General features: G+C 42.8%; 2 protein-coding genes across 6 annotated transcripts in view; both read right to left on the bottom strand.

Moving 5' to 3' along the window:
- gkap1 (G kinase anchoring protein 1) overlaps window positions 1–16,594 on the bottom strand; it is a 31,621-nt gene extending 15,027 nt beyond the window's left edge. Inside the window, exons 1-8 of one of the 2 annotated variants that reach the window (XM_060931408.1) lie at window positions 16,526–16,588; window positions 14,989–15,072; window positions 9,738–10,004; window positions 6,152–6,307; window positions 5,991–6,068; window positions 2,742–2,877; window positions 2,628–2,656; window positions 2,217–2,369 (exon numbers count right to left, since the gene is read on the bottom strand). In XM_060931408.1, the coding sequence (XP_060787391.1) occupies window positions 2,217–2,369; window positions 2,628–2,656; window positions 2,742–2,877; window positions 5,991–6,068; window positions 6,152–6,307; window positions 9,738–10,004; window positions 14,989–15,009 (840 nt within the window). In that variant the 5' untranslated portion in view covers window positions 15,010–15,072; window positions 16,526–16,588. Of the gene's footprint in view, window positions 1–2,216; window positions 2,370–2,627; window positions 2,657–2,741; window positions 2,878–5,990; window positions 6,069–6,151; window positions 6,308–9,737; window positions 10,005–14,988; window positions 15,073–16,525 lie in introns of both variants that reach the window. The other variant, XM_060931409.1, reaches the window with a different exon arrangement.
- A 707-nt stretch (window positions 16,595–17,301) lies between these two features.
- Window positions 17,302–21,619, bottom strand: qng1 (Q-nucleotide N-glycosylase 1). Of its 4 annotated transcripts, none has more exons than XM_060930727.1 (6): window positions 21,529–21,619; window positions 21,009–21,069; window positions 19,996–20,335; window positions 19,643–19,899; window positions 19,330–19,525; window positions 17,302–17,611 (listed from the first exon to the last, which is right to left on the bottom strand). In XM_060930727.1, the coding sequence occupies exons 3-6, from the start codon at window positions 20,330–20,332 to the stop codon at window positions 17,382–17,384; spliced, it is 1,020 nt and encodes a 339-aa protein (XP_060786710.1). In that variant the 5' UTR covers window positions 20,333–20,335; window positions 21,009–21,069; window positions 21,529–21,619; the 3' UTR covers window positions 17,302–17,381. The 4 variants fall into 4 exon arrangements, with proteins under 4 accessions (XP_060786710.1, XP_060786708.1, XP_060786707.1 ...); XM_060930725.1 differs by lacking the exon at window positions 21,529–21,619 and adding an exon at window positions 21,384–21,497; XM_060930724.1 differs by lacking the exon at window positions 21,529–21,619 and adding an exon at window positions 21,405–21,497.
- Window positions 21,620–23,152: the final 1,533 nt, after the last annotated feature.

Below are 23,152 nucleotides of genomic sequence, written 5' to 3'. Positions count from 1 at the left end.
AGGATTCTAGTTGCTCAACTGTCTTAGGTCTTTTTTGTCGTATCTTCCGTTTTATGATGCGCCAAATGTTTTCTATGGGTGAAAGATCTGGACTGCAGGCTGGCCAGTTCAGTACCCGGACCCTTCTTCTACGCAGCCATGATGCTGTAATTGATGCAGTATGTGGTTTGGCATTGTCATGTTGGAAAATGCAAGGTCTTCCCTGAAAGAGACGTCATCTGGATGGGAGCATATGTTGCTCTAGAACCTGGATATACCTTTCAGCATTGATGGCGTCTTTCCAGATGTGTAAGCTGCCCATGCCACACGCACTAATGCAACCCCATACCATCAGAGATGCAGGCTTCTGAACTGAGCGCTGATAACAACTCGGGTCGTCCTTCTCCTCTTTAGTCCGAATGACACGGCGTCCCTGATTTCCATAAAGAACTTCAAATTTTGATTCATCTGACCACAGAACAGTTTTCCAATTTGCCACAGTCCATTTTAAATGAGCCTTGGCCCAGAGAAGACGTCTGCGCTTCTGGATCATGTTTAGATACAGCTTCTTCTTTGAACTATAGAGTTTTAGCTGGCAACGGCGGATGGCACGGTGAATTGTGTTCACAGATAATGTTCTCTGGAAATATTCCTGAGCCCATTTTGTGCTCAAAATGCTCTTTTTATACCCAGTCATGTTAATGACCTATTGCCAATTGACCTAATGAGTTGCAATTTGGTCCTCCAGCTGTTCCTTTTTTGTACCTTTAACTTTTCCAGCCTCTTATTGCCCCTGTCCCAACTTTTTTGAGATGTGTTGCTGTCATGAAATTTCAAATGAGCCAATATTTGGCATGAAATTTCAAAATGTCTCACTTTCAACATTTGATATGTTGTCTATGTTCTATTGTGAATACAATATCAGTTTTTGAGATTTGTAAATTATTGCATTCCGTTTTTATTTACAATTTGTACTTTGTCCCAACTTTTTTGGAATCGGGGTTGTAATAACAAATAATATATTGGAAAACTTGGCAACTTGGTGTATGAGTATTGAAAACAAATATACTTACTATCATGACTATAGCACCCAAAATATGTCCAACATGCTTTCTGTATTTAACCATTTATGAGCGAGAAAGCATTAGGAGCTTCATATCGACTAGGAATCAACTTGAAAAAAATTAATTCTTCCATAAAAATCGTATCGCAGCCGAGGCCTACCCTGCTCCCACGTTTGCTTATAAGTCCTTTGTCGTTTCTCCTCTTCAGACCGAGGTCGCTTTGTCCCCGTCTCTGGCGGTTTCTGTACACCTTTCAGAAAATTCCACATCGCAACGTAGCTTTGGCAGATGTAGATGTAAACAACAACAAAAACACGTGTTTAAATGGGCAATAACGTGGCCACATCTATTGAATTTGATAATGTGATGTGGCAGTGAAGGCGTGGCCAAGCGTCGGTCTGTGAATGGAGGGCGGAGTCAGGGAAGGTAAGTGGTGGAATCATTGCACCTGATGGGAATTAACCTGTGTTTGTGTATCTTCCCCAGTGACTGCGCCCTTTAAAAGGAGAGGAGAGCAGAGAAAGGGCGCTCTCTCTCCCCAACCAGAACACGTGTGTGCGTGCGTGCGTGGCTGGGAAGTGATAAAAGGCTGAAAAGCTAGCAATAAATAGTTCATTGAGAACTCCGTTCTGGCCTGCCGTGCTTCTGTGCTCCACCCACCTGGTCCAATACTACACTTGATTACAGCGATATTCAACGAGATGCGTTATATGCATGCGCAGTAGTGAAAAAACCGACAGCCTGACTTGTACACGATATGATTCGGAATTCTTCGGTAGTTTCCGTCCCGCCGATAAACACATCGATTAACACAGACACGGCACGCACTTAATATGTGGCGGCTTTAGTTGACGGTGTGTCTGAATCTTCGCTTCATATATATTTTTTATTTTCAACTAGCCAACCGGGCTGGCGAGTGACAGGAATTACCTGCCAAATTAAAAATTAAGTTGCCTCGGGCGACCGGACCACCGCGAATTTCGAGCCCTGATAATATTCCAATCCACAAGGTGTTTTATATGCGTTCGAGGCTTAAATGTATGAATCACACACTGTACTAAGTGGGATCTCTGGTGAATCTCTGCTCAACACTTCTACAAACACTCATCCTTGACATGCGAGTTAGATTTCAAGTGCTTTTAAACTTCATGACCACCTGACCCTGTCTCTGACCTGTTCTTGTTCAGAGGAGGTGTTAAGCTCTTGGCCTGCGCTGCAGCTATACTGCTCTCGACGCTTGTCTCTCTGTACGATTCGGTTTACGTCGTCCTCCAGTTGGTTAAAGAATCTCTTTTCGTGCACCGATGGGTTTGCAGGCTTTGGCTCCTGAGAGAGAGAGAGGGAGAGAGAGAGAGAGAGAGAGATGCCACTTAACACAACTACACACCTCACTACAGTGACATCATTCACGCAAACTCTTAAATCAGGGTTCATTACACCTCAGCTAAAACGCAAGCCTGATCTTTTATATGTAGGAATCCCAATCCTGATTATTTACAACAGAATTTTAATTGTTACACAGCGACTGATTTTTAACATCAATTCCCGTCCCTTGTAGTTGTACCTAACTACACTGAAACTCACCTCTCTCTCTGACCTCTTACTCGGCGGATCTGCAACAGAAAGGCTCAGTTAGCACTTCAAACTCGCATCTCTCTCTCTCTCACGCATACACAAACAAACAAAACTCACTCTCACCCATGTTTCCCTCCTGCTGAAAGTCTTTCAGAGATACCGTGATGCGTTTATCTTTCCCTTGTTGATTCTTTTTCTTCTCTTTCTTCCCTCCTCCTCCTTTGGCTTTGGGTGATGCGTTCTCGGTGCTCACAGCATCCTGCACACAGCCATGTCAACTAATCAAAACCAGAAATATATTTCTGTATTAAGAAATGATTATTTTTAAAATATATTTGATTGAACCGTCTTCAGTTGCTGTTATCGAAAGCAATAAACAAGACCCAATTTCTATCAAGGTTATATGAATTTTCTAGCTTACAGCTTGTCAAAGCAAGCTGAGGAAGATCATCAAAACTTTCAATCAATCCCAAATTTGGGTTTATAAATAGAAGGAATTAGATCACTGTTTGAATCTGTGTGTGTGTGTGTGTGTGTGTGTGTGGGGGGGGGGGGGGGGGGGGGGGAATTATATACTAAGTAACTTTAAAAACGCACAATGGAATTCAACACGATATCACTTTAGATCCATGCATATATTTGAAATTTATGATATTGTATGTAATGCACACACATCTTGAAACATCGATAAAGGACATTTATTGTCAAACTCAAGAATTAATTCACAATAAAAAAATTCAAAGTGACAGTTGGTCCATGTTCGGACCGTCATGCTGGAGATTCTGGGTCTGTGTCGTCCAGGGGTCTCAGCAGCAGTGACTGAGGGTGTCGGGAATCTGTCACGGAGGTGAGCTAGCCTGATGTGCTGATCCTGAACTGGCGTCGTGACTCGAGGCTGACCAGGGCGTGGACGATCCCTGGTGCTCCCTGTCTGTCTGTAACGCTGACTCAAACGGGAAATGGTCGAATGATAAACACCGAAGTGCCGGGCGACCTCTGTCTGTGTACTTCCGGCACGCAACATCCCGATGGCCTGTTCACATTGATTTTGGCTTAGGCGTGGCATCTTCAATAATGACAATTTTCCCATCATTTCCCCCGGGTATTTATAGGCAAGATTGTGTGTGTACAGTGTATGCAAAATTTGTTTGAAAATTAAAGCCTGTCCATGTCATTGACTACCCGAGTCATATTGTACGTTATTGAGTACAACTCCCTTAAATTCTGATTTGAGCACAGATTTGGAACTTATTCGGGCGGAACGAAGTTATTTTTCCATTGTGATATATTTATTAACCCCGCCGACGGTAGTCGGAGGGGTTATTATTTTCACCTGCGTCAGTCTGTGTGTGTGTGTGTGTGTGTGTGTGTGTGTGTGTGTGTGTGTGTGTGTGTATCTGTCTGTCTGTCTGCAAGATATCTCAAGAACCAATGGATCGATTTGGACCAAATTTTGTACGTGTTGCCAATCACCCAGGAAGGAAACCATTAAATTTTGGAGGTCAAAGGTCAAGGTCATGGCAGAACTTCGAAATTTTCGCCCAATGTATTTTAATAGGGAAAAGGCGGGGTTTGCACTCTAACGAGTGTCCCTGTCTAGTTTTCTTCTTGAGATAAACTCAGCACGAATTCAGCACGTTTTATCAATGTGCGTTTTTAAAGTTACTTAGTGTATATTACAGTGTATACAGGTCAAGCCGGAAAGTCTGTACACTCCTTTCACCTTCTCCACGTTTTATTACGTTATAGACTTATTCTACAATAGATTGAGTTTATTTTTTGCCTCAAACATCTACACGCAATCGCCAATAATTACGAAGTGAAAACAGGTTTTTAGAAAATACACAATTTTATTTTACTGACAAAAATAAGTTATTTAGGGGTTACATATCTGTACACACCCTTAGCCTAATACTTGGTTGATGCACCTTTGGCAGCAATTACAGCTTCAAGACGTCTTGGGAAAGAAGCTATGAGCTTAGCACACTTGTTTCTGGACATTTTTGCCCATTCCTCTTGGCATATCCTTGCAAGATCTGTCAGGTTGGATAGGGAACATCGAGACACAGCCATTTTCAGCTCCTTCCACAGATGTTCAATTGGATTCAGGTCTGGGCTCTGGCTGGGCCACTCAAGGACATTCACAGACTTTCTCCGAAGCCACTCCTTTGTTCTCTTGGCTGTGGGCTTCAGGTCGCTGTCATGTTGGAAGGTAAACCTTCGCCCCAGTCTGAGGTCCAGATCACTCTAGAGCAGGTTTTCTTCAAGGATCTCAGTGTACTTAGCTGCATTCATCTTTCCCTCTATCAGGACTAGTCGCCCCATTCCCGCTGCTGAAAAACATCCCCACATCATGATGCTGCCACCACCATGCTTCAACTGTAGGGATGGCATTAGCTAGGTGATGAGCGGTGCCTGGTTTCCTCCAGACGTGACGCTTGGTATTCAGGCCAAAAAGTTCAATTTTGGTTTCATCAGACCAGAGAATCTTGTTTCTCATGATTTGAGAGTCCTCTAAGTGCCTTTTGGCAAACTCCAAGCGGGCGGTCATGTGCCTTTTACTAAGGAGTGGCTTCCGTCTGGCCACTCTACCATAAAGGCCTGATTTGTGGAGTGCTGCCTGGATGGTTGATCTTCTGAAAGGTTCTCCCATCTCCACAAGGATATGCTGGAGCTCTGCCAGAGTGACCCTCGGGTTTCTGCTCACCTCCCTGGCCAAGGCCCGTCTTCCCCGATGGCGCAGTTTGGCCGGGCGGCCAGGTCTAGGATGATTCTTGGTGGTTTAAAACTTCTTCCATTTACAAATGATGGTGGCCACTGTGCTCTTTGGGACCTGTAAAGCTAGAGCAATTTTCCTGTACCCTTCTCCAGATCTATGCCTTGACACAATCCTGTTTCTGAGGTCTGCAGATAATTCCTTTGACCCCATGGCTTGGAGTTTGCTCTGACATGCACTGTCAACTGTGGGACCTTATATAGACAGGTGTTGGCAATCCCCAATCATGTCCAATCAATTGAATTTACCACAACTGGACTCCAATTCAGTTGTAAAAACATCTCAAGCAGTATCAGTGGAAACAAAATGCACCTCAGATCACTTTTGGATGTCATATCAAAGGGTGTGCACACTTGTGTACGTATGATATTTTACATTTTGATTAATAATAAATTAGCACAAATGTCTAAAAACCTGCTTTCACTTTGTCATTACGGGCTATTTTGTGTTGAATTTTGTGACAAAAAAGGAACTCAATCTAATGTAGAATAAGTCTGTACCGTAATAAAATGTGGAGAAGGTGAAAGGGGTGTGCAGACTTTCCGACTTGACTGTATAAATAAAAATGTGAGAGAGAGGCCGAAGCGTGCACTTACCTTTTTCTGCTGCTCAAACTCCAGTTTACTCAGCATCAAGGCCTTTTCCAGGTCTGCCTCGTACAACTCGCTGGTCAGCTACGAACACAAATACATCACCACCCGAGTTAGACAAGCACGGGAAGAAAGTACAGAATCTACAGTTCATCAGATGTTTTTACCCGCTCATCTCTCTGTTTCCACTCCTGCCAGCTTTCCTGGGGAGCGGAGGTGCCATCCGTGGAATGAAGCAGCTCACTGGCTAAACCCTGGAGTGTCAAGTTAGATGGAGGCGCTGAGGATTTCTGAGGCAGCTTCTTAAAGGCGAGGTTCCTGAGCTGCAAACGCAGGGTAAAAATAAAACCAAACAGTAGGCACACCACCAGCAACACCTAGCCTGGGAAATCCCATGCTGCTTTGCACAATCATTCCGATCTGAAAAGACAGCATGGAAACTATGGTCTAAAGGCTCGCCTGAGTTAGGGAGCCAATCAGAGAGTGGGGAGGGGTGGAAAGACGGTGACGCATACTACTCGACAAACGGAAGCTTGTAGTTTATTTGGGACTGTTTACGGATCACATTTAACATGGCGGCGAGTGATACGAACCAAACTTTCGATCAAGCTTTAGACACTGTTCTGAATAGTTTAGAGCGAAAGTTTGTTTTAAAAAAAGAACAGCGTTTGGCGTTACAGTCTTTCGCTCTAACTACGTCACCGGGTACAACTGCCATGATTGGCCACGGGCTACGTATACGCCAAATGATAGACATTCGCAACGTCCAATAAACGGCCGTTGACAATCGTAAACCACACCTCCCCTACGAGAAATTCAATAGGCGGATTCCAGACCATATTTCACTTGTGATATGGTCTGGTGTTAACCAGACTAAGCAACACCAGCTGTAAACAATCCATCCTCTGAAGCATACAGACAGCAGAACTTAAGAATGCCTTGCTGCATAAAATAGCTTCAATTGAACCGACGTTAAGAGTTCGAAACAATAAAACCTTAAGTTGCAACAAGAGTTCAAGGATTTATAAAGCCTTATGCGTTTCATAAGTGAACCCTTAAAACATCGCATAATGTTTTGGTCAGGAAAACGTCACCAAGGTTACTGGGGAATACGAAAAGCTGAAGAAAAGAACACTGTGAAATACCACGAACCTCCCAAAGAGTACACATTTACAGTATCTCATTCGGATGACTCCCTTATCCAAAGTGACTTACGATGGAGACAGGATACAACTGAGCAGCTGACCGCTTTACTCAAGTGGTACTGTATATTGGTGGCAGTGCGATTTCAACTCATAAACTTCCAATCAGCAGCCCAATACCTTAAAGTGCATATCCCGGACCAATTTCGTGTTTTTTTTTTTTTTTTTTTATATGAAAATATTTATAATTTTAATTTTTTATTATTTGATATCTGAATAGATTTGAACAGATAAATTTGAGAATCCCAACAGAAAATAAAACCACAGCCCTAATACTTGTGTGCGTATATAATCACACACAGACGGTGTTGAATATTTTACTTTCCACCCTGAATAACACCTTCAACAGCACAAAAGATTTATTTTATAGTGCGATTTCAACTCAAACTTCCAATCAGCAGCCCAATACCTTAAAGTGCATATCCCGGACTAATTTCGTGTTGTTGTTTTTTTATATAAAAGTATGTCCTTTACACACTCATCCAGAAGGGTAATTTTGCACAAGGCCATCTGTCTACAGCAGAAAAAAATAAAATAACAAAACACATCTGGAAAAATCCCAAGGGAGTCTGGAACCAGATTCGTGACGTTACCTGCGGAAGCGCCAGCAGGCTGTGAGAGCTTTGCACGGTTTCAGTGCACAGCCTGTGTAGACCAAGCGCTCCCATTTCTCTCTCATTGTCCGGTCTTTTGGAAAACGATGAGTACTAATCCCATCAAGATTGGTGTTGCTACACCCTCCTACGATACATCTGTTAACCATTTTAATAATTACGCGATAACGTTGAAGAAATTTGCAGAAAACCACCAGGTCGTTTTCTCATAAACAAACCAGCGCTGACGTAGGATTCAAAGGGAGGCGTCCCGCACGCGACGTCATGAAAATCAATGTTTGCCGGGAAATCCAAATGCCAAGTTTTTTCAGAGGCGGACCAATTCACCTCAAATGGCTTCATTTCAACTGAATTTTTCTGGTATTGCGCAAGGTAAAAAAAATTGTAGAGAATGCAGAATGTGACAGATATTTGACCAAAGTTTAATATAAAATAGGAGAATTACACTGATCTTGCTCCTGAATTTACCCGTGATATGCACTTTAACCACTGGGCCACCACTGTCAAGTAGCAACAAACTGATGGATCGACCAGTCACGAGGATCAAACACTTAAAATACTTACTTCCTTATATTTAACAACTTCACTGGCCACGCTCAGATTCTAGAGGGACTCCAATTTTATTATTTGATATCTGAATAGATTTGAACAGATAAATTTGAGAATCTCAACAGAAAATAAACCCACAGCCCTAATACTTATGTGCGTATATAATCACACACAGACGGTGTCGAATATTTTACTTTCCACCCTGAATAACACCTTCAACAGCACAAAAGATTTATTTTATGATTAAATTATAAGTTGTCCATTTAAGTTTAAATGTGCCGACTGCAAAGTTTAATTCTGGGCAAAATGTTCTATTTCTATTGGAGTTTCGAGATGTTTCGCTGCTGCACACACCCCCACCCCGTGTATCCTGTGTGGAAATATTTTGCCGAGATAAAAAGCGTCCCGCGTTTTACGATTCCGGAGACTGCCGAAGCAAGCGAGCGACGGTATCACGTGATCACCATGGGGCGTGTTTTGTTTGACCTACTTTTAACCAAAACAAGTCGGCGTGGGCAAACACGGTGGACTCGGCTCTCCCGCCAGCGGAAAAGAAAAGGAAAGCCTGCCTAGTGAGTGCAACTGCAAGATAGAGCGAGGTTAGATGACGCGTCATTTTCCTGGACAGATAACTAAATCATTCTAGCTAGCGCTTAGCTATCTTAGCCTTCGAATGCATGGGCTCGACTCCACAGTAGCGAGTATGGAGTTATACACTGAATGTTTTGATCTTACGGAGAAAGAAACGAGAACACAAAAGCAGTAACAGAGAAAAGATACCGTATATTCAGCTTTTGTTTCACGGATATATTCGCGAATGTCAACCACAAATTACATCCCCGCGACTCAGAACTCTGAGGTTGATACAGAGTCATGATGTTTTCCGCGTGTCGCCATCTTGGTGTGACGCAGCTCCGTAGTTATGCTTTTGGTTAAAGCTCCTCGTGTTCGGTTGTTTCTGTAGGGCTGTACAGTTTACCTCAAGAGGTCGGAAAACAGTCTCAAAACAGAGAAACGCGACCCTCAGGACATCAAAATGATCACATCTCGTCCTCGTGATATTGTTCTTGCGAGACACAGGAAAATGCCACACACAATAAAAAAAAATTTGAAAACTTCAGATGACTTTGCAGTCAGCACCTTTAAACTTCTTTCATCGACATATTGGTCGATTTTCATTTTGGTCCTGCGTTACCCACAATGCTGATCGACTACCTGCTGTTCTACTGGTGGTGCCAGTGGGGCTAATCGCTCACGTCAGCGAGGAAGATATTGAACGTCGCTGGAAAAATACAGCATCAACCAAACACTTAATGGATCATGAAAACATCAATATGAGGACACTGAATAGGTTTCCGAATGGAAGGGTGGACTTTATCTTTAGTCACCTCATTGGTTTCACTTTGCTGCTGCTCCTTCTTCCGTTTCTTCTTGTCTTTCTTTTTGTCAGTGTTCTGATTGTTCTTGCCGCCAGCAGACTTCCCTGATCGTGAGGATTTGCCGGTTTCTCGAGACGATTTGGCTTTTCCCGTGTCGGAGTCGCTGTCTGAATCCGAGTCCACCTGCAGCAGGGCGAAGCGTGACGCCGTTGTCGGGACGGAGATCAGCGTTGATGCCATGATGGAGCTGGAATCGAGACGTCTGCTGTGATGCGTCTGAAATAAACAGGTGAGAGAAATTAAACCTGCGGTCCTATTCGTGCTAAGGACAAGTCTCAAAACTACACCGTGAATCAGAATCAAGTTTATTGCCAAGTATGTTATCACATACAAGGAACTTGCTTTGGTGGTTGGTACTTGAACAGTTACGATAGAAGAATTAAAAAAAAAAGACAAAAGTAGTTATATAAAGAGAATAAAACTCATCTCATCTCATTATCTGTAGCCGCTTTATCCTGTCCTACAGGGTCGCAGGCAAGCTGGAGCCTATCCCAGCTGACTACAGGCGAAAGGCGGGGTACACCCTGGACAAGTCACCAGGTCATCACAGGGCTGACACATAGACACAGACAACCATTCACACTCACATTCACACCTACGGTCAATTTAGAGTCACCAGTTAACCTAACCTGCATGTCTTTGGACTGTGAGGGAAACCGGAGCACCCGGAGGAAACCCACGCGGACACGGGGAGAACATGCAAACTCCGCACAGAAAGGCCCTCGCCGGCCACGGGGCTCGAACCCAGATCTTCTTGCTGTGAGGCGACAGCGCTAACCACTACACCACCGTACGAGAATAAAACTAAGAATCTAAAATATACAAATTTGAAAAGTGGTATATTTAAGGAGTATGAGCATGGGTTGTTCTGAAGTCCAAGCTGTACAGTATGTCCCGGAGTGCATAAAGTCACATAAGGAAGATGAAGAAGAGTCATGACATGAATGCGTGAGAAGAGAACACATGCAACGGGTTAAATGAAGATGTATGTCATGACCATGAAACGTGCAAAATGGCAGTTCAGAGATGAAGTGCATTAAAGCGAGATGGCCTTTCGATTTCATAAAATCGGTGAAATTTAGTCCCCTCTGAAATTTGGTCATTGTGATACATGTTTATTTCATCTCACAAACTATCAGGACATTCTGTAGCTGGGAAGTTATTTAATTTGAGGGGATTCCTGAGCAAATAATGTGCATGAAATTGCTCACTTCGCGCAGTCAAGCAGACAGAGGAAGTCCACATGTGTGCACACGCGCAGGTTTATCTTTGACCGTGCACTGACAGTTCCATTATTCTATCGCTAAACGAACAGCTGATCACATCGAGGTGCTCGCGGACCGCCGATATTTATTAGTTTGGTCCTGCGTTTCCTTTCCTTCGCAACATAACGTCTTTTCTTCTCGCTTTCTGTTACTGTAGTCGGTCTTTCGGGTTTCATTCGCACACTCACATCCTCCATTTTTGTGGCCACTATGTCATCGTGTTGTAAGAATGAGTGTAACAATTGTGCACTGCACATACACATGTTCCGATTAAAATGGCCGGTGAGTGTATACAATTCGGTTCACCGTTCAAAATAAATGGACTAAAGAAATCGCTTTCAGACATGTTTATGCTTATTACCAAGGGAAAGTGTGTTCATATTTTAAAATACTCCAGGTTGTCCCCTTTTCCTCGCCTTCTTCGGCCAGTGGTCCCAAATGTGATGTAGATATGACGCACTTCCAAGTTGTTACAGGAAGTTATCAAAAAGAGTATTGAGACCACTGAGCTCTAGCACCAGGCCTTTTCCGGGAAATAAGAGTTTGGGTCATGGCGACAGCGTGTGTACGTCAGCCTTGGTTCGGAGGTTTCAGTTTTGAAAACTTTAAGTAGAATAATATAAAGTACAAACACTTGGTATATTTTACAATATTTTTAAATTGTTCATTTTTGGATTACCGCGAGTCGGCCTAGTGGTTAGCGTGTCTGCCTCTCGATCAGGAGATCTACTCACGCTCGGGTCATACCAAAGACCATCATAAAAATGGTACCTACTGGCAAACCATTTGGGGTGTCAAACTCTCGCCATTACCAGAGGACTAGGCCCCCACTGTAACCCTAGCTATGTAATAGGCGAGAGGCTGAGGGCTATGGAAACGGAGATCAGCCCCGCCCTATGCACCACATAGCTTCCAAAGGACTTTGATTTGATTTTTGGACTACGCTTCATTTTTGTGGCTACTGCCTCATAGAGTAAATATATATGCGCTATATTTACGGTATAGACATGGTATCAGAAAACGATTTTATTTATATGCAGTAGCCACATGTACCCATAGGGTACCTATTTTTCTCACTTGTTTCATATTTGTATTCCACAATGCCTTAAGCCCAGCGCACACCTTCCCGATTTCACCGAGGCTTCGTGTGTCGGGCGATCGGTTATGAGTATACGGGCCTGATTTGATCGGTTCAAAATTCCCCGCACATATTTGTGAGACATCGTACACGTTCAGCCTAAACAGATGGTCATGTGTTCAAGATATCATGTGATTTTATATAAAATAAATTCAAATAAATAAATAAATAAATATTTATTTATTCCATGTCCCAACAGCTAGCCGCTATGTCCGGGGGACATACACACACGTGTGTGTGTGTGTGTGTGTGTGTGTGTATATATATATATATATATATATATATATATATACACACACACACACACATTTTTTGTGTGTGTAATATATATATATATATATATTACAACCCCAATTCCAAAAATGTTGGGACGCTGTGTAAACTGTAAATAAAAACAGAATGCGATAATTTGCAAATCATGAAAACCCTATAGTTCATTGAAAATAGTACAAAGACAACATATCAAGTGTTGAAACTGAGAAATTTTGAAAAATATATGCTCATTTTGAATTTGATGTCAGCAACACATTTCAGAAAAGCTGGGATGGGGCGTGTTTACTACGGTGTTGCATCACCTCTACTTTTAACAACACTGTAAATGTTTGGGAACTGAGGAGACCAATTGTTGTAAATCTGAAAGAGAAATGTTGTCCCATTCTTTTCTGATATACAATTTCAGCTGCTCAACAGTTCAGGGTCTCCTTTGTTGTATTTTGCACTTCATAATGCGCCAAATTTTTTAACTAGGATACAGGTCTGGACTGCAGCAGGCCAGTTTAGCACCCGGACTCTCTTACTACGGAACCATGCAGTTGTAATATGTGCAGAAAGCGGTTTGTTGTTATCTTGCTGAAAGAAGGAAGGCCTTCCCTGAAAAAGATTTAGTCTGGATGGCAGCATATTGCTCTGAAACGTGTATATATCATTCAGCATTAATGATGCCTTCCCAGATGTACAAGCTACCCATGTCATGTGCACTAATGCACCCTCATACCATCACAGATGCTGCTTTTGAACTGTGCACTGATAACAAGCCGGATGGTCCCTCTCCTCTTTAGCCTGGAGGACGTGGTGTCCGTGATTTCTAAAAAGAATTTCTACTTTTGATTCGTCAGACCTCGGGACAGTTTTCCACTTCGCCTCAGTCCATCGTAAAAGAGCTCGGGCCCAGAGAAGGTGGCGGTGTTTCTGGATATTGTTTATATCTGGTTTTAACTTGCATTTGTGGATGCAGTAATGAACTGTTTTCACAGACGATGGTTTTCTGAAGTGTTCCTGAGCCCATACAGTGATTTCCAATACAGACACGTGTCTGCTTTTAATGCAGTGTCGCCTGAGGGCCTGAAGATCACAGGCATCCAGTGTCAGTTTTCAGCCTTGTCTCTTGCATACAGAGGTTTCTCCAGATTCTCTGAATCTTTTAATGATATTATGGACCATAGATGATGTGATCCACAAATTCTTTGTGGTTTTACATTGAGGAACGTTATTCTTAAATTGTTGCGCTGTTTGCCCATGCAGTCTTTCACAGAGCGGTGAACCCCGCCCCATCTTTACTTCTGAGAGACTCCGCCTCTCTGGGATGCTCTTTTTTATACCCAAATCATCTTACTGACCTGTTGCCAATTAACCAAATTATTATTTTTTTTTACCATTATGCAACTTTTTCAGTCTTTCGTTGCCTGTCCCAACTTTTTTTGAAACTTGTCGCTGACATCAAATTCAAAATGAGCATATATTTTTTCAAAAAACAATAAAATTTCTGTTTCAACATTTGATATGTTGTCTTTGTACTATTTTCAAAGAAATATAGAGAGTTTCCATGATTTGTAGATTATCTCATTCTGTTTTGATTCATGCTTTACACAGCGTCCCAACTTTTTTTTGGAATTGGGGTTGTGTACACACACATACATATGAGAAGTATTACATTTCAAATATTAGAATAAAAAAGGGATAATAATCCCAACTAGACAAATCAATAATAAGAACTGATTCTAATTTGTTCAAGCGTTCTTAAAATTCAACTTGTTCCAGGATTCCGGACAAAGACCCCTTTCACATGACATCACCGCGCCGCGAGATTTTGTTAGGCGCCATATTGGAAGACCAAGTACATGCACTCACAAAGTACGAGCGAGAGTAAAGTGACACAATGGATGATAATTCTGGTTATGTGAGTACATTACCAGTTGCAGAAAGGGCACGGTATGTGGAGAAACTGGCTGTGATTGCTGGGTTCGACCCATATGATAAGACTCGGGGCAAGGGAGAATGGAAACATAAGGAGGACCGGACACCAATTCTGCCATCTGTTTGCTACCCAGACATTGTAAACTATTTGTTGTTTACACCCAGTGCCTACACTCAGTGTTTGAACTATGCCGATATTTTCGGGGGGCCCCTTTTTTTCCCTTGGGGGTGTGTGTGCTTGCGCTTGTCTCGGAGCGCGGATCTCCAAACACATGAGAAGCCTATCTTATGCACATATCACGCGGACTCCACACTTCCACACACGCATCGCGTCTGAAGTCATAACTCATCAGGGGAAATCGTGTCCGCATTGGCATGTTCAAAAAACAACCTCGCGTCAACAATGATACCACACGCAAGGAAAAAAAAACAAAAACAGTCAGGCTACTCAACAACCAACCTGGCAGCAGCGAGCAAGCCTCAAACCATCCTAAATTATTATTATTATTAAATTGTAGAAGTCTGGGAGGCTTGCTCCTCATACAGTTATCAACTTGGGGCCACTTTAGCATGTTTTAAATCTGAATTTCTTGCGTTTGCTTACCTCAAAGTGTCCGCAGATCATGCACAGACTTATCCATTATATCCAGTTTTTTGCAAAGTCTCACACAGGTTTCTTTCAAGTCTACTGTTGGGCCAATAAATCATAAATAAAACAGCTCAGATTTGTTTGTTTAAGTCGTTTGCCACTCCACTTTCTTCTCGTGGGTTCACATACCGCTGCCGTTATTATCCCCTTATCACGAGTTTGTTGGTCTTCCAAAATGGCGCAGGGTCTGTTTACTTCCGGTTTCGGGTGACGTCAGTGAAAGGGGTCTATAATACTTTACCAGGCATTTTCAAAGCTGACACGATTACAGCCATAGCCTCGCTCCTCTTTTCCCGTTTGCTGTAATCAGGTAAACTAATCTCATAAAGACAGGTGGACGCTTCCGAAAGTGACAAGTCGTGCTTCCCGGTCTGCAGTCCACATGTGATCAATCCTGGCACTCCAATTGGCTGTTTAAAATTATCGTCACCGATGAGATCGTAGTCACGCCGCACACACTACCGATTGTGTTGCGTACGAGGTCGCGTATGAAAACATCAAGACCAGTTTGATCTGAACCGAGCAACCGAGAACCGATGAAATCGGCTACGAGGTGCACCCGCACACATTTACGATTCGCAAGCGATTTAATCGGCCCGACAAAATCGTAAGCGAGTCGGGAAGGTGTGCGGTGGGCTTTACATGAACGGGGAAAGCCCACCATGTCATGCATGACGTATTATCTTGAATTGGGTCATAAAAAATAGTGGAGAGTTTAGGGCCACGTGACCCTAAATTAATTGTTCTATTAGAAGAAAAAAAAAACCTTAATAAAATTGTAAGTCTGTGATTCGAATTCGGTCCACTAATCAAAAATAATTGGGTGTCGGGGAAAATTACTTACACTTGAAAAATCTGAAAGGCAGTCTAGCTTTAATGCTACAGATTGAAAGTGTGAAGTTGGAGTCAGTGGGGTCTCTGATCTTGTCGATGAAGCCAGCTCCAGTGAGGAAGAAGCTGGCCTTATGACGTAGGGTTTTGGTTCTAATGGACCGCAACGTCGTGAGGATGTAGACGATGAATTATGACGTCATGGCTATGACGATAAATCAGCCAAGCTGCACAGTCGTGCCATATCTACTGTATACATGGATGTTTACAGTATATACCGTGTCTTCAATAAAAATGCTAACACAGTATGGACCTCAAAAACAGCTATAAAACACGCACTGCCTTCTTTATAATTAATAAGCATCATGTGCTGGTTTGGTGCAGCCACAAATAGCTTCTTTTTTTTAAGTGTATGTTTGGTATTTTAATAAAATAAAACAAAAGACAACTAACGCTAGCATTGTTTAGCGTTGTTAGCTAATTAGCTAGCTATCGACCTAGCTCGCCGCGTCACTACTTTCCACTATTCAGCATTCTTCTTCTCAGAAATAAAAATAGTTCTGGTATTTTATCGACATATTTTTATCTCAAATAATTCCCAAACACCCTTCATATCGACTAGAACACATGTCTGACGTGAATAACCTAAATAAACTTTTACCTTCTGAAATCTTGTACAACCGCCGGAGGTTACCGCAAACTGTCTGCAACAGTCTCTACGGCAGCCGGAGTGGCTCAAACGCGTTTAACAGCAGCAAAGCGTTTCAGAATTTTTTTTTTTAGTACACGTTTACGTCACACATTTACCTCAGATTTCTATTCAAACAGACACAAGCAAATACGTACAGTCATTTATATGGGATTTTATTTAAAATTTATATATATATATATAGAGTGATTCCACGCTTATGGGTACTGAAATGGGGACATGAACTTATTCACCTAAAACCATTTCTTTTTTTACCATCAGGTCACAAAACATGTAATCTTTAATGAATGATATGTTAAAAGATAACTTTAATTTTCTGAGATGTAATAAAAACATATTTATATGCCAAAGTCAAGCCTATGAGTTCCAAAATGATGTCTGTTACATTACTTCTGTTACGATTGTCCATCTCGCGTCTGTTAGAAATTAATTACAATCTAGCTATATACCATGTTAATCTTATTGAAAGAATGTGTATGTTTATTCTACTACACATGTTTATTAATTATATTTGCTAAAACATTACCTTCCTATGTTTCAAAAAGTAATTCTACATTGTTAAAATTGAGAATATATATGTCCACAACACTTCTGTTACGTTCTGACTTTGGCATATAAATATGTTTTTATTACATCTCAGAAAATTAAAGTTATCTTTTAACATATCATTCATTAAAGATTACATGTTTTGTGACCTGATGGTAAAAAAAAAGAAATGGTTTTAGGTGAATTTTTAAAAATAAGTTCATGTCCCCATTTCAGTACCCATAAGCGTGGAATCACTCATATAAAGGATTTTGTAGGCATTTCAATAATATATACAACGCGTGTGGTGTATGGGAATGTGAGCCATCTCTTCATGATGTTGCTTTGCATAAGGCCAAAGATAAAAGTCGATGAGAGCAGAGTTTATGGCACAGCTCTTCCCATCTCTCTCCCACACAAGCCGCCACAGGTGATTCTTGATTTTCTCCACACACCAGATTGAACAGCCACGAATTTCCACCTCTCTACGTTCACCTGAACTCAGCAACTCACCTGGAAACAGAAAACAGCTCGAAAGTAACTAAAGTTGCTCGTGGCAACACCTAAACATAAAAGTAGCATGTGAAGAATATACTACACGAATTCAGCCCGAAGACAAATTTCCAGTGTCGGGCCAGAATACGAAAATCTGGCACGAAGAACGGGTGGTGTTGTGTGACATAATAGAATGACAGCGATGTGGCATCTGGGATACCCAAGAACACCCCAATGAAAAGTCTAGCATGTCAGAATTGTATGTCTTGTTTGGGGCGGCACGGTGGTGTAGTGATTAGCATTGTCGCCTCACAGCAAGAAGGTCCTGGGTTCGAGCCCAGCGGTCGGCAAGGGCCTTTCTGTGCAGAGTTTGCATGTTGTCTGTGTGGGTTTCCTCCGGGTGCTCCGGTTTCCCCCAAAGGCATGCAGGTTAGGTTAATTGGGGACTCTAAATTGACCATAGGTGTGAATGTGAATGGTTGTTTGTCTCTGTGTATCAGCCCTGCGATAACCTGGCGACTTGTCTAGGGTGTACCCCGCCTCTCGCCCATAGCCAGCTGGGATAGGCTCCAGCTTGCCTGCAACCCTGTAGAACAGGATAAGTGGCTACAGATAATGGATGGCCTTGTTTGACAACTCCTACAACATGTTCCTTGATAACCATGATTAACAATTTCTTGATTGGTTGCGGTCAAATTTGTAGTGTTCCCAGGCAAGACTTGGCGGCGCTATGATTGCTGAATCTGACATGGTGACCATCATGAGAAACAAAAAAAGATTACAATACGTAGTCTGATCCTGGTATTATTTGTTCTTCACTTCATAATTGGTCTATAGTTTTTAAAATTCCACCCTGAAATACAGTAAATATGTCTAGTACCTGTATATTGACCAATGTTGGGACATGTTTGGCAATTCTGGTGCTAATTTCTTGGTTGGTGGTGTATTTTCCTACTTGGTGGTTGTCTCCTACACTGATGTCACAGGGGAGCATTGTGAGTGCAGTTACAATGGTGTTTAATCAGAATAACAAAGAACACCGGTCAGGTTTTACAAATAGCTCCAAGACAAGACCAAATCTTAAGGGTGCCCAGGTCAAGACAAGATCAAGACCCAATGGAAGCGTGACTGAGTCAAGATAAATTGCAAATTATCCAATCTTTTTCAAGACCAAGCTTGCACTTCAACTTGTCGAACTCATTTGTGCATTGTGCCAATGATTAGAAGGAATCTACAAGAAGGATTTCCCCATAAGCATTATGCAAGAATTATTTCTTGTCAAACTTTGTGCAAGTGAAAAGAACAGACAATGCAAACATTATTTTAAAAACTGTTGGTCAAGACCAAGATAATTTTTTTTTGGGGAGGAGACCAATACCCAAAGAGACAAGTCCAAATACAAAGTCCAAGTACAAATGCCAAGAAGTTAAAGACAATTCCAAGTCAATACAGAAATCATCTCGAGACCAGATTGAACTCAAGTCCTTCAGCCCTACCAGTGAGATTCAACATCATAGTAATAAGAGATGTACGAGATGACAAGTACAGTGGTGTTAGCATGAAGGATAAAGTTTTTGAAACTCATCTGTTTGTACAGATGAGAAGGTGAGAGATCGGGACAGACGAAATGACTAAGGCACTGCTGCATTGCTCACTTTAGGTAGAGATGACGTGAGAGCCCCCTCTTAATAAATAAGACCTGGGTCATGGGAAAAACAGGCACAACCCACCCTTACCCTTTTTCAGTGCCTCCATGAGAGCTTCTGAGTAGCGTAGTGCCCCCAGGTAGACGAGAGCTTGTGGCACTCTGTAGTCAGCAAACATGGTCAGGTAGTCCAGGTTGGGTATGTTCCCCTCACCTCTGGCCTCCATGATCCCCCAGAAATCTGCCACAAGGATCTGAGCCCTCTTACAGAAGGAAATCCTCTTGCCCTGGTTTATCAACATCACATTTATTTGGTGACGAGGAAATTACGCAAGTAACAAAAACACGTAGCTTGTCATGTTACTGAGAAAGCGCGGTCATACTAGTACGGTATTTCTGTATACCTCAAAGGTGGCCTCGTCCCTGTAGGAGGGTATGTTATCCACAATGTACTGCACCATTTTCTCAGCATCATTCTCCCCATGGCTTATGAAGCTCCGGAAAGATCCGCCATGCTGCATGAGCACACGGCCAGCCTCAGTGAGGGCCTGGTGACGTTCCTTCAGCATGGACATGGGTGTGTCGTTATCTGACCGAAGGACATGCGCCAGGTCATCCTCACTCATCTGGGAGAAGTAGGCAGGGTCGGTTATAGGCACACCTATGAGGAAAGGAGGTAAAACAATGAGGTAAAGGTTAAAGGTAACTTAGTAGATGAGTATCATGGCTAGAGAGTGCCTCGTACAGCATCATTTACCCTCGTCCATAGCCCTGGTAACAGCTGCACACAGAGACATGTAGCCACGATATGTGGTTCCTCTGTGCTTCACTTCACACTGCTGGTCCTCTCGATCAGGCCAGAAGGAGAAGTTCATCGTGTCTGTCACAAACACCCAGTTAATGGCTTCATCTGTGTCCGGAGAAGGAGCAAGCGGGTTCATCATCTTCCAGCCACTGGCCGTGAACACCTCACTGTCTCTCAGAGTGTAGAGCATCTCTGCCACCTTCTTAACGCCTTCTTCGTCCACAAAGACATCCCGGCTCCGCTCCGCCACGTACTGGCCAGATTCCCGAGGCATCAGTGACTGCTCCATTCTCTGCCAAAACAATGATCACATTCACAATGTTCATAAATTACCTCCAAATAATACCTAGCAGGGCGGCACGGTGGTGTAGTGGTTAGCGTTGTCGCCTCACAGCAAGAAGGTCCGGGTTCGAGCCCCGTGGCCGGCGAGGGCCCTTCTGTGCGGAGTTTGCATGTTCTCCCCGTGTCTGCGTGGGTTTCCTCCGGGTGCTCCGGTTTCCCCCACAGTCCAAAGACATGCAGGTTAGGTTAACTGGTGACTCTAAATTGACCGTAGGTGTGAATGTGAGTGTGAATGGTTGTGTGTCTATGTGTCAGCCCTGTGATGACCTGGCGACTTGTCCAGGGTGTATCCCGCCTTTCGCCCGTAGTCAGCTGGGATAGGCTCCAGCTTGCCTGCGACCCTGTAGAACAGGATAAAGCGGCTAGAGATAATGAGATGAGATGATACCTAGCAGTTATGAAACATTAGTATTTTGGCTTTATCTGCATTCACAAAGGTGGCATGATGGATGGAGTGGTTTGAACCCAAGCTGGGGTTAGTCTGTGTAGAGTTTCACGTGTCTATCTGACAGTTTCCTCGCACCTTCTGAAAACAATTGGCTGCCACGAAGTTGTGAATAAACATGTGAACGTGTGTGTGTGGTAAAGACAGGCGTCCCTTTCATGCTGTATCCATACCTCACCTTTAGTGTTCCTGGGATATGTTCCAGATCCACTGCCACCCTGACCAGGATAAACTGGTTCCTGAATATACATAATGTAATTAATTCAGAAAACAAAACAAAACAAAGAGTAACACAGTTGGGTCAAAGGAAAAAAAAAAATTTAAGCAAGCATGACAACCAACACTGGCACTAATTAAACCAGATCATATTTGGAACAAAAGCTTGGACTTTCATATATATATATATATATATATATATATATATATATATATATATATACACACACACTATATTTTGTTGAGATCAGTAAAATGTTCAGACCAGATTCAGAGTTCTGAAGTTCTCCTCTACACATCACTGGTTACATTATAAACCATTTTAAAGCATACACACCAGAAATAAACTCAAACCCACAAGACAAGGCCATGCATCCAAATGAAAGACAGAGGAAGGTAGAGGTAGAGAAGCTTAGAGTCGAGGAACTGCACATAGAACCTGCACACTTCCGCACTACATAGTATGCAAAAATAACACATACCACTGGGTGTGTACTAGTCTAGTGTACTATACTATATGGAGTAGTATACAGTCTCGGTCGTTACTCAAAAGCCCGAAGTGCACCCATTCATAAACACACATCATCTCTTGTCTTTACTAAACAGCAGAACAGGACACACAGCGCCACCTAGTGGAACGGAGTATATATATATATTTTTTTTTATTATCATTATTATTTTAAATATAAGCAGTGGGTTACATTTTAAAGGTGCTATATGCGATTTTTTAAAAGCTTTTTTTTTGAGACTGTGCAAATCTAGAAGCAATGAAGGAATCAGGAAGCAAAAGCAGCTAACTCTGTTTTTCTTAGGTTTTTGTAAATAAGTTGTGTTGCCCGATTTCCCGGATAGAACGGACCGTTTCATATAGACAATCTGAAATGATACAGGAGCGTTCGCCGTAACGTCATGATGTTTTGGTTGGCAAGAGGCTATTTCAGAGGCTCCAACTCTCCTGCCGTGGGCAGGAGATCTCCCGCTTTAGGGAACATTTAGAAAATCCTCCCGACCTCCAGCTGACAACATAAAAATCTTCCGCCCACCCTTACTACACATCTCATCTCATCTCATTATCTCTAGCCGCTTTATCCTGTTCTACAGGGTCGCAGGCAAGCTGGAGCCTATCCCAGCTGACTACGGGTGGAAGGCGGGGTACACCCTGGACAAGTCGCCAGGTCATCGCAGGGCTGACACATAGACACAGACAACCATTCACACTCACATTCACACCTACGGTCAATTTAGAGTCACCAGGTAACCTAACCTGCATGTCTTTGGACTGTGGGGGAAACCGGAGCACCCGGAGGAAACCCACGCGGACACGGGGAGAACATGCAAACTCTGCACAGAAACGCCCTCGCCGGCCACGGGGCTCGAACCCGGACCTTTTTGCTGTGAGGCAACAGCGCTAACCACTACACCACCGTGCCACCCTAATACATTTATGTTGACGAAAATTAATAGTTGACTTTCTGCTTTTCGTGTCTGACATTCTATGGGTGGACTCAAATGTGTACCCCGCGGTATATGCCGATTCCCCGGTCGGTACACTGATCAGCGTAACGGGGGATTGGAGTGAATGCCGGAGGCATGTGCGTGCAAATCAAGCGCGCATATGAATCGAGCGGAATTCGGTACGCCGCAGGGTACACACTTGAGCCCACTCAATGTCTTAGCAGTTACCGATAAAGCACACAGATGGCGCTATTAATGATACGCGCGAGAAAACGAGAAAACCCGCGACACTCAACCATTTTGTTTGTTTTTTTGTGTCTGCATTTATCACCTGCTCGTCTTTAACTTTATGTTCTCTTGAATGAGATAATGAAATGAAGTTCCGTTGGTGGAAATGGCGAAAGCCAAACTACGAAGAAAAAATATCAGAAAATCACCAAGATAAAGTTCAGATCGCCCGTCGCGATGGTCGCCAGGGACGAATGGCGGACTATTTTGGATGGCAGCAAGACGACCCTATAGCTGACAAGGTTAGATCACCAGACCAGAGGTTAGATTCTAACGAACTTGTCTGACTTTTTTTTGTCTGACTCTTACTAACTTAGAAATAGAATATGATTAGAAGAGGGGCAGCACGGTGGTGTAGTGGTT

The sequence above is a fragment of the Neoarius graeffei genome, chromosome 10, assembly GCF_027579695.1.
Source record: "Neoarius graeffei isolate fNeoGra1 chromosome 10, fNeoGra1.pri, whole genome shotgun sequence".
NCBI classification, from domain to species: domain Eukaryota; kingdom Metazoa; phylum Chordata; class Actinopteri; order Siluriformes; family Ariidae; genus Neoarius; species Neoarius graeffei.
Note: the sequence above shows the minus strand (reverse complement) of the source record. Positions and strands in the feature narration are given on the sequence as shown.

Bases quoted from the DNA above. Each gene is read 5' to 3' on its own strand.
- qng1 (XM_060930724.1), bottom strand. The intron at 20,336-21,008 runs GTGAGGTATGGA...TTGTTTTGGCAG, and splicing joins ATATCCCAGGAACACTAAAG to AGAATGGAGCAGTCACTGAT. The intron at 19,526-19,642 runs GTATACAGAAAT...TTGATAAACCAG, and splicing joins GGGACGAGGCCACCTTTGAG to GGCAAGAGGATTTCCTTCTG.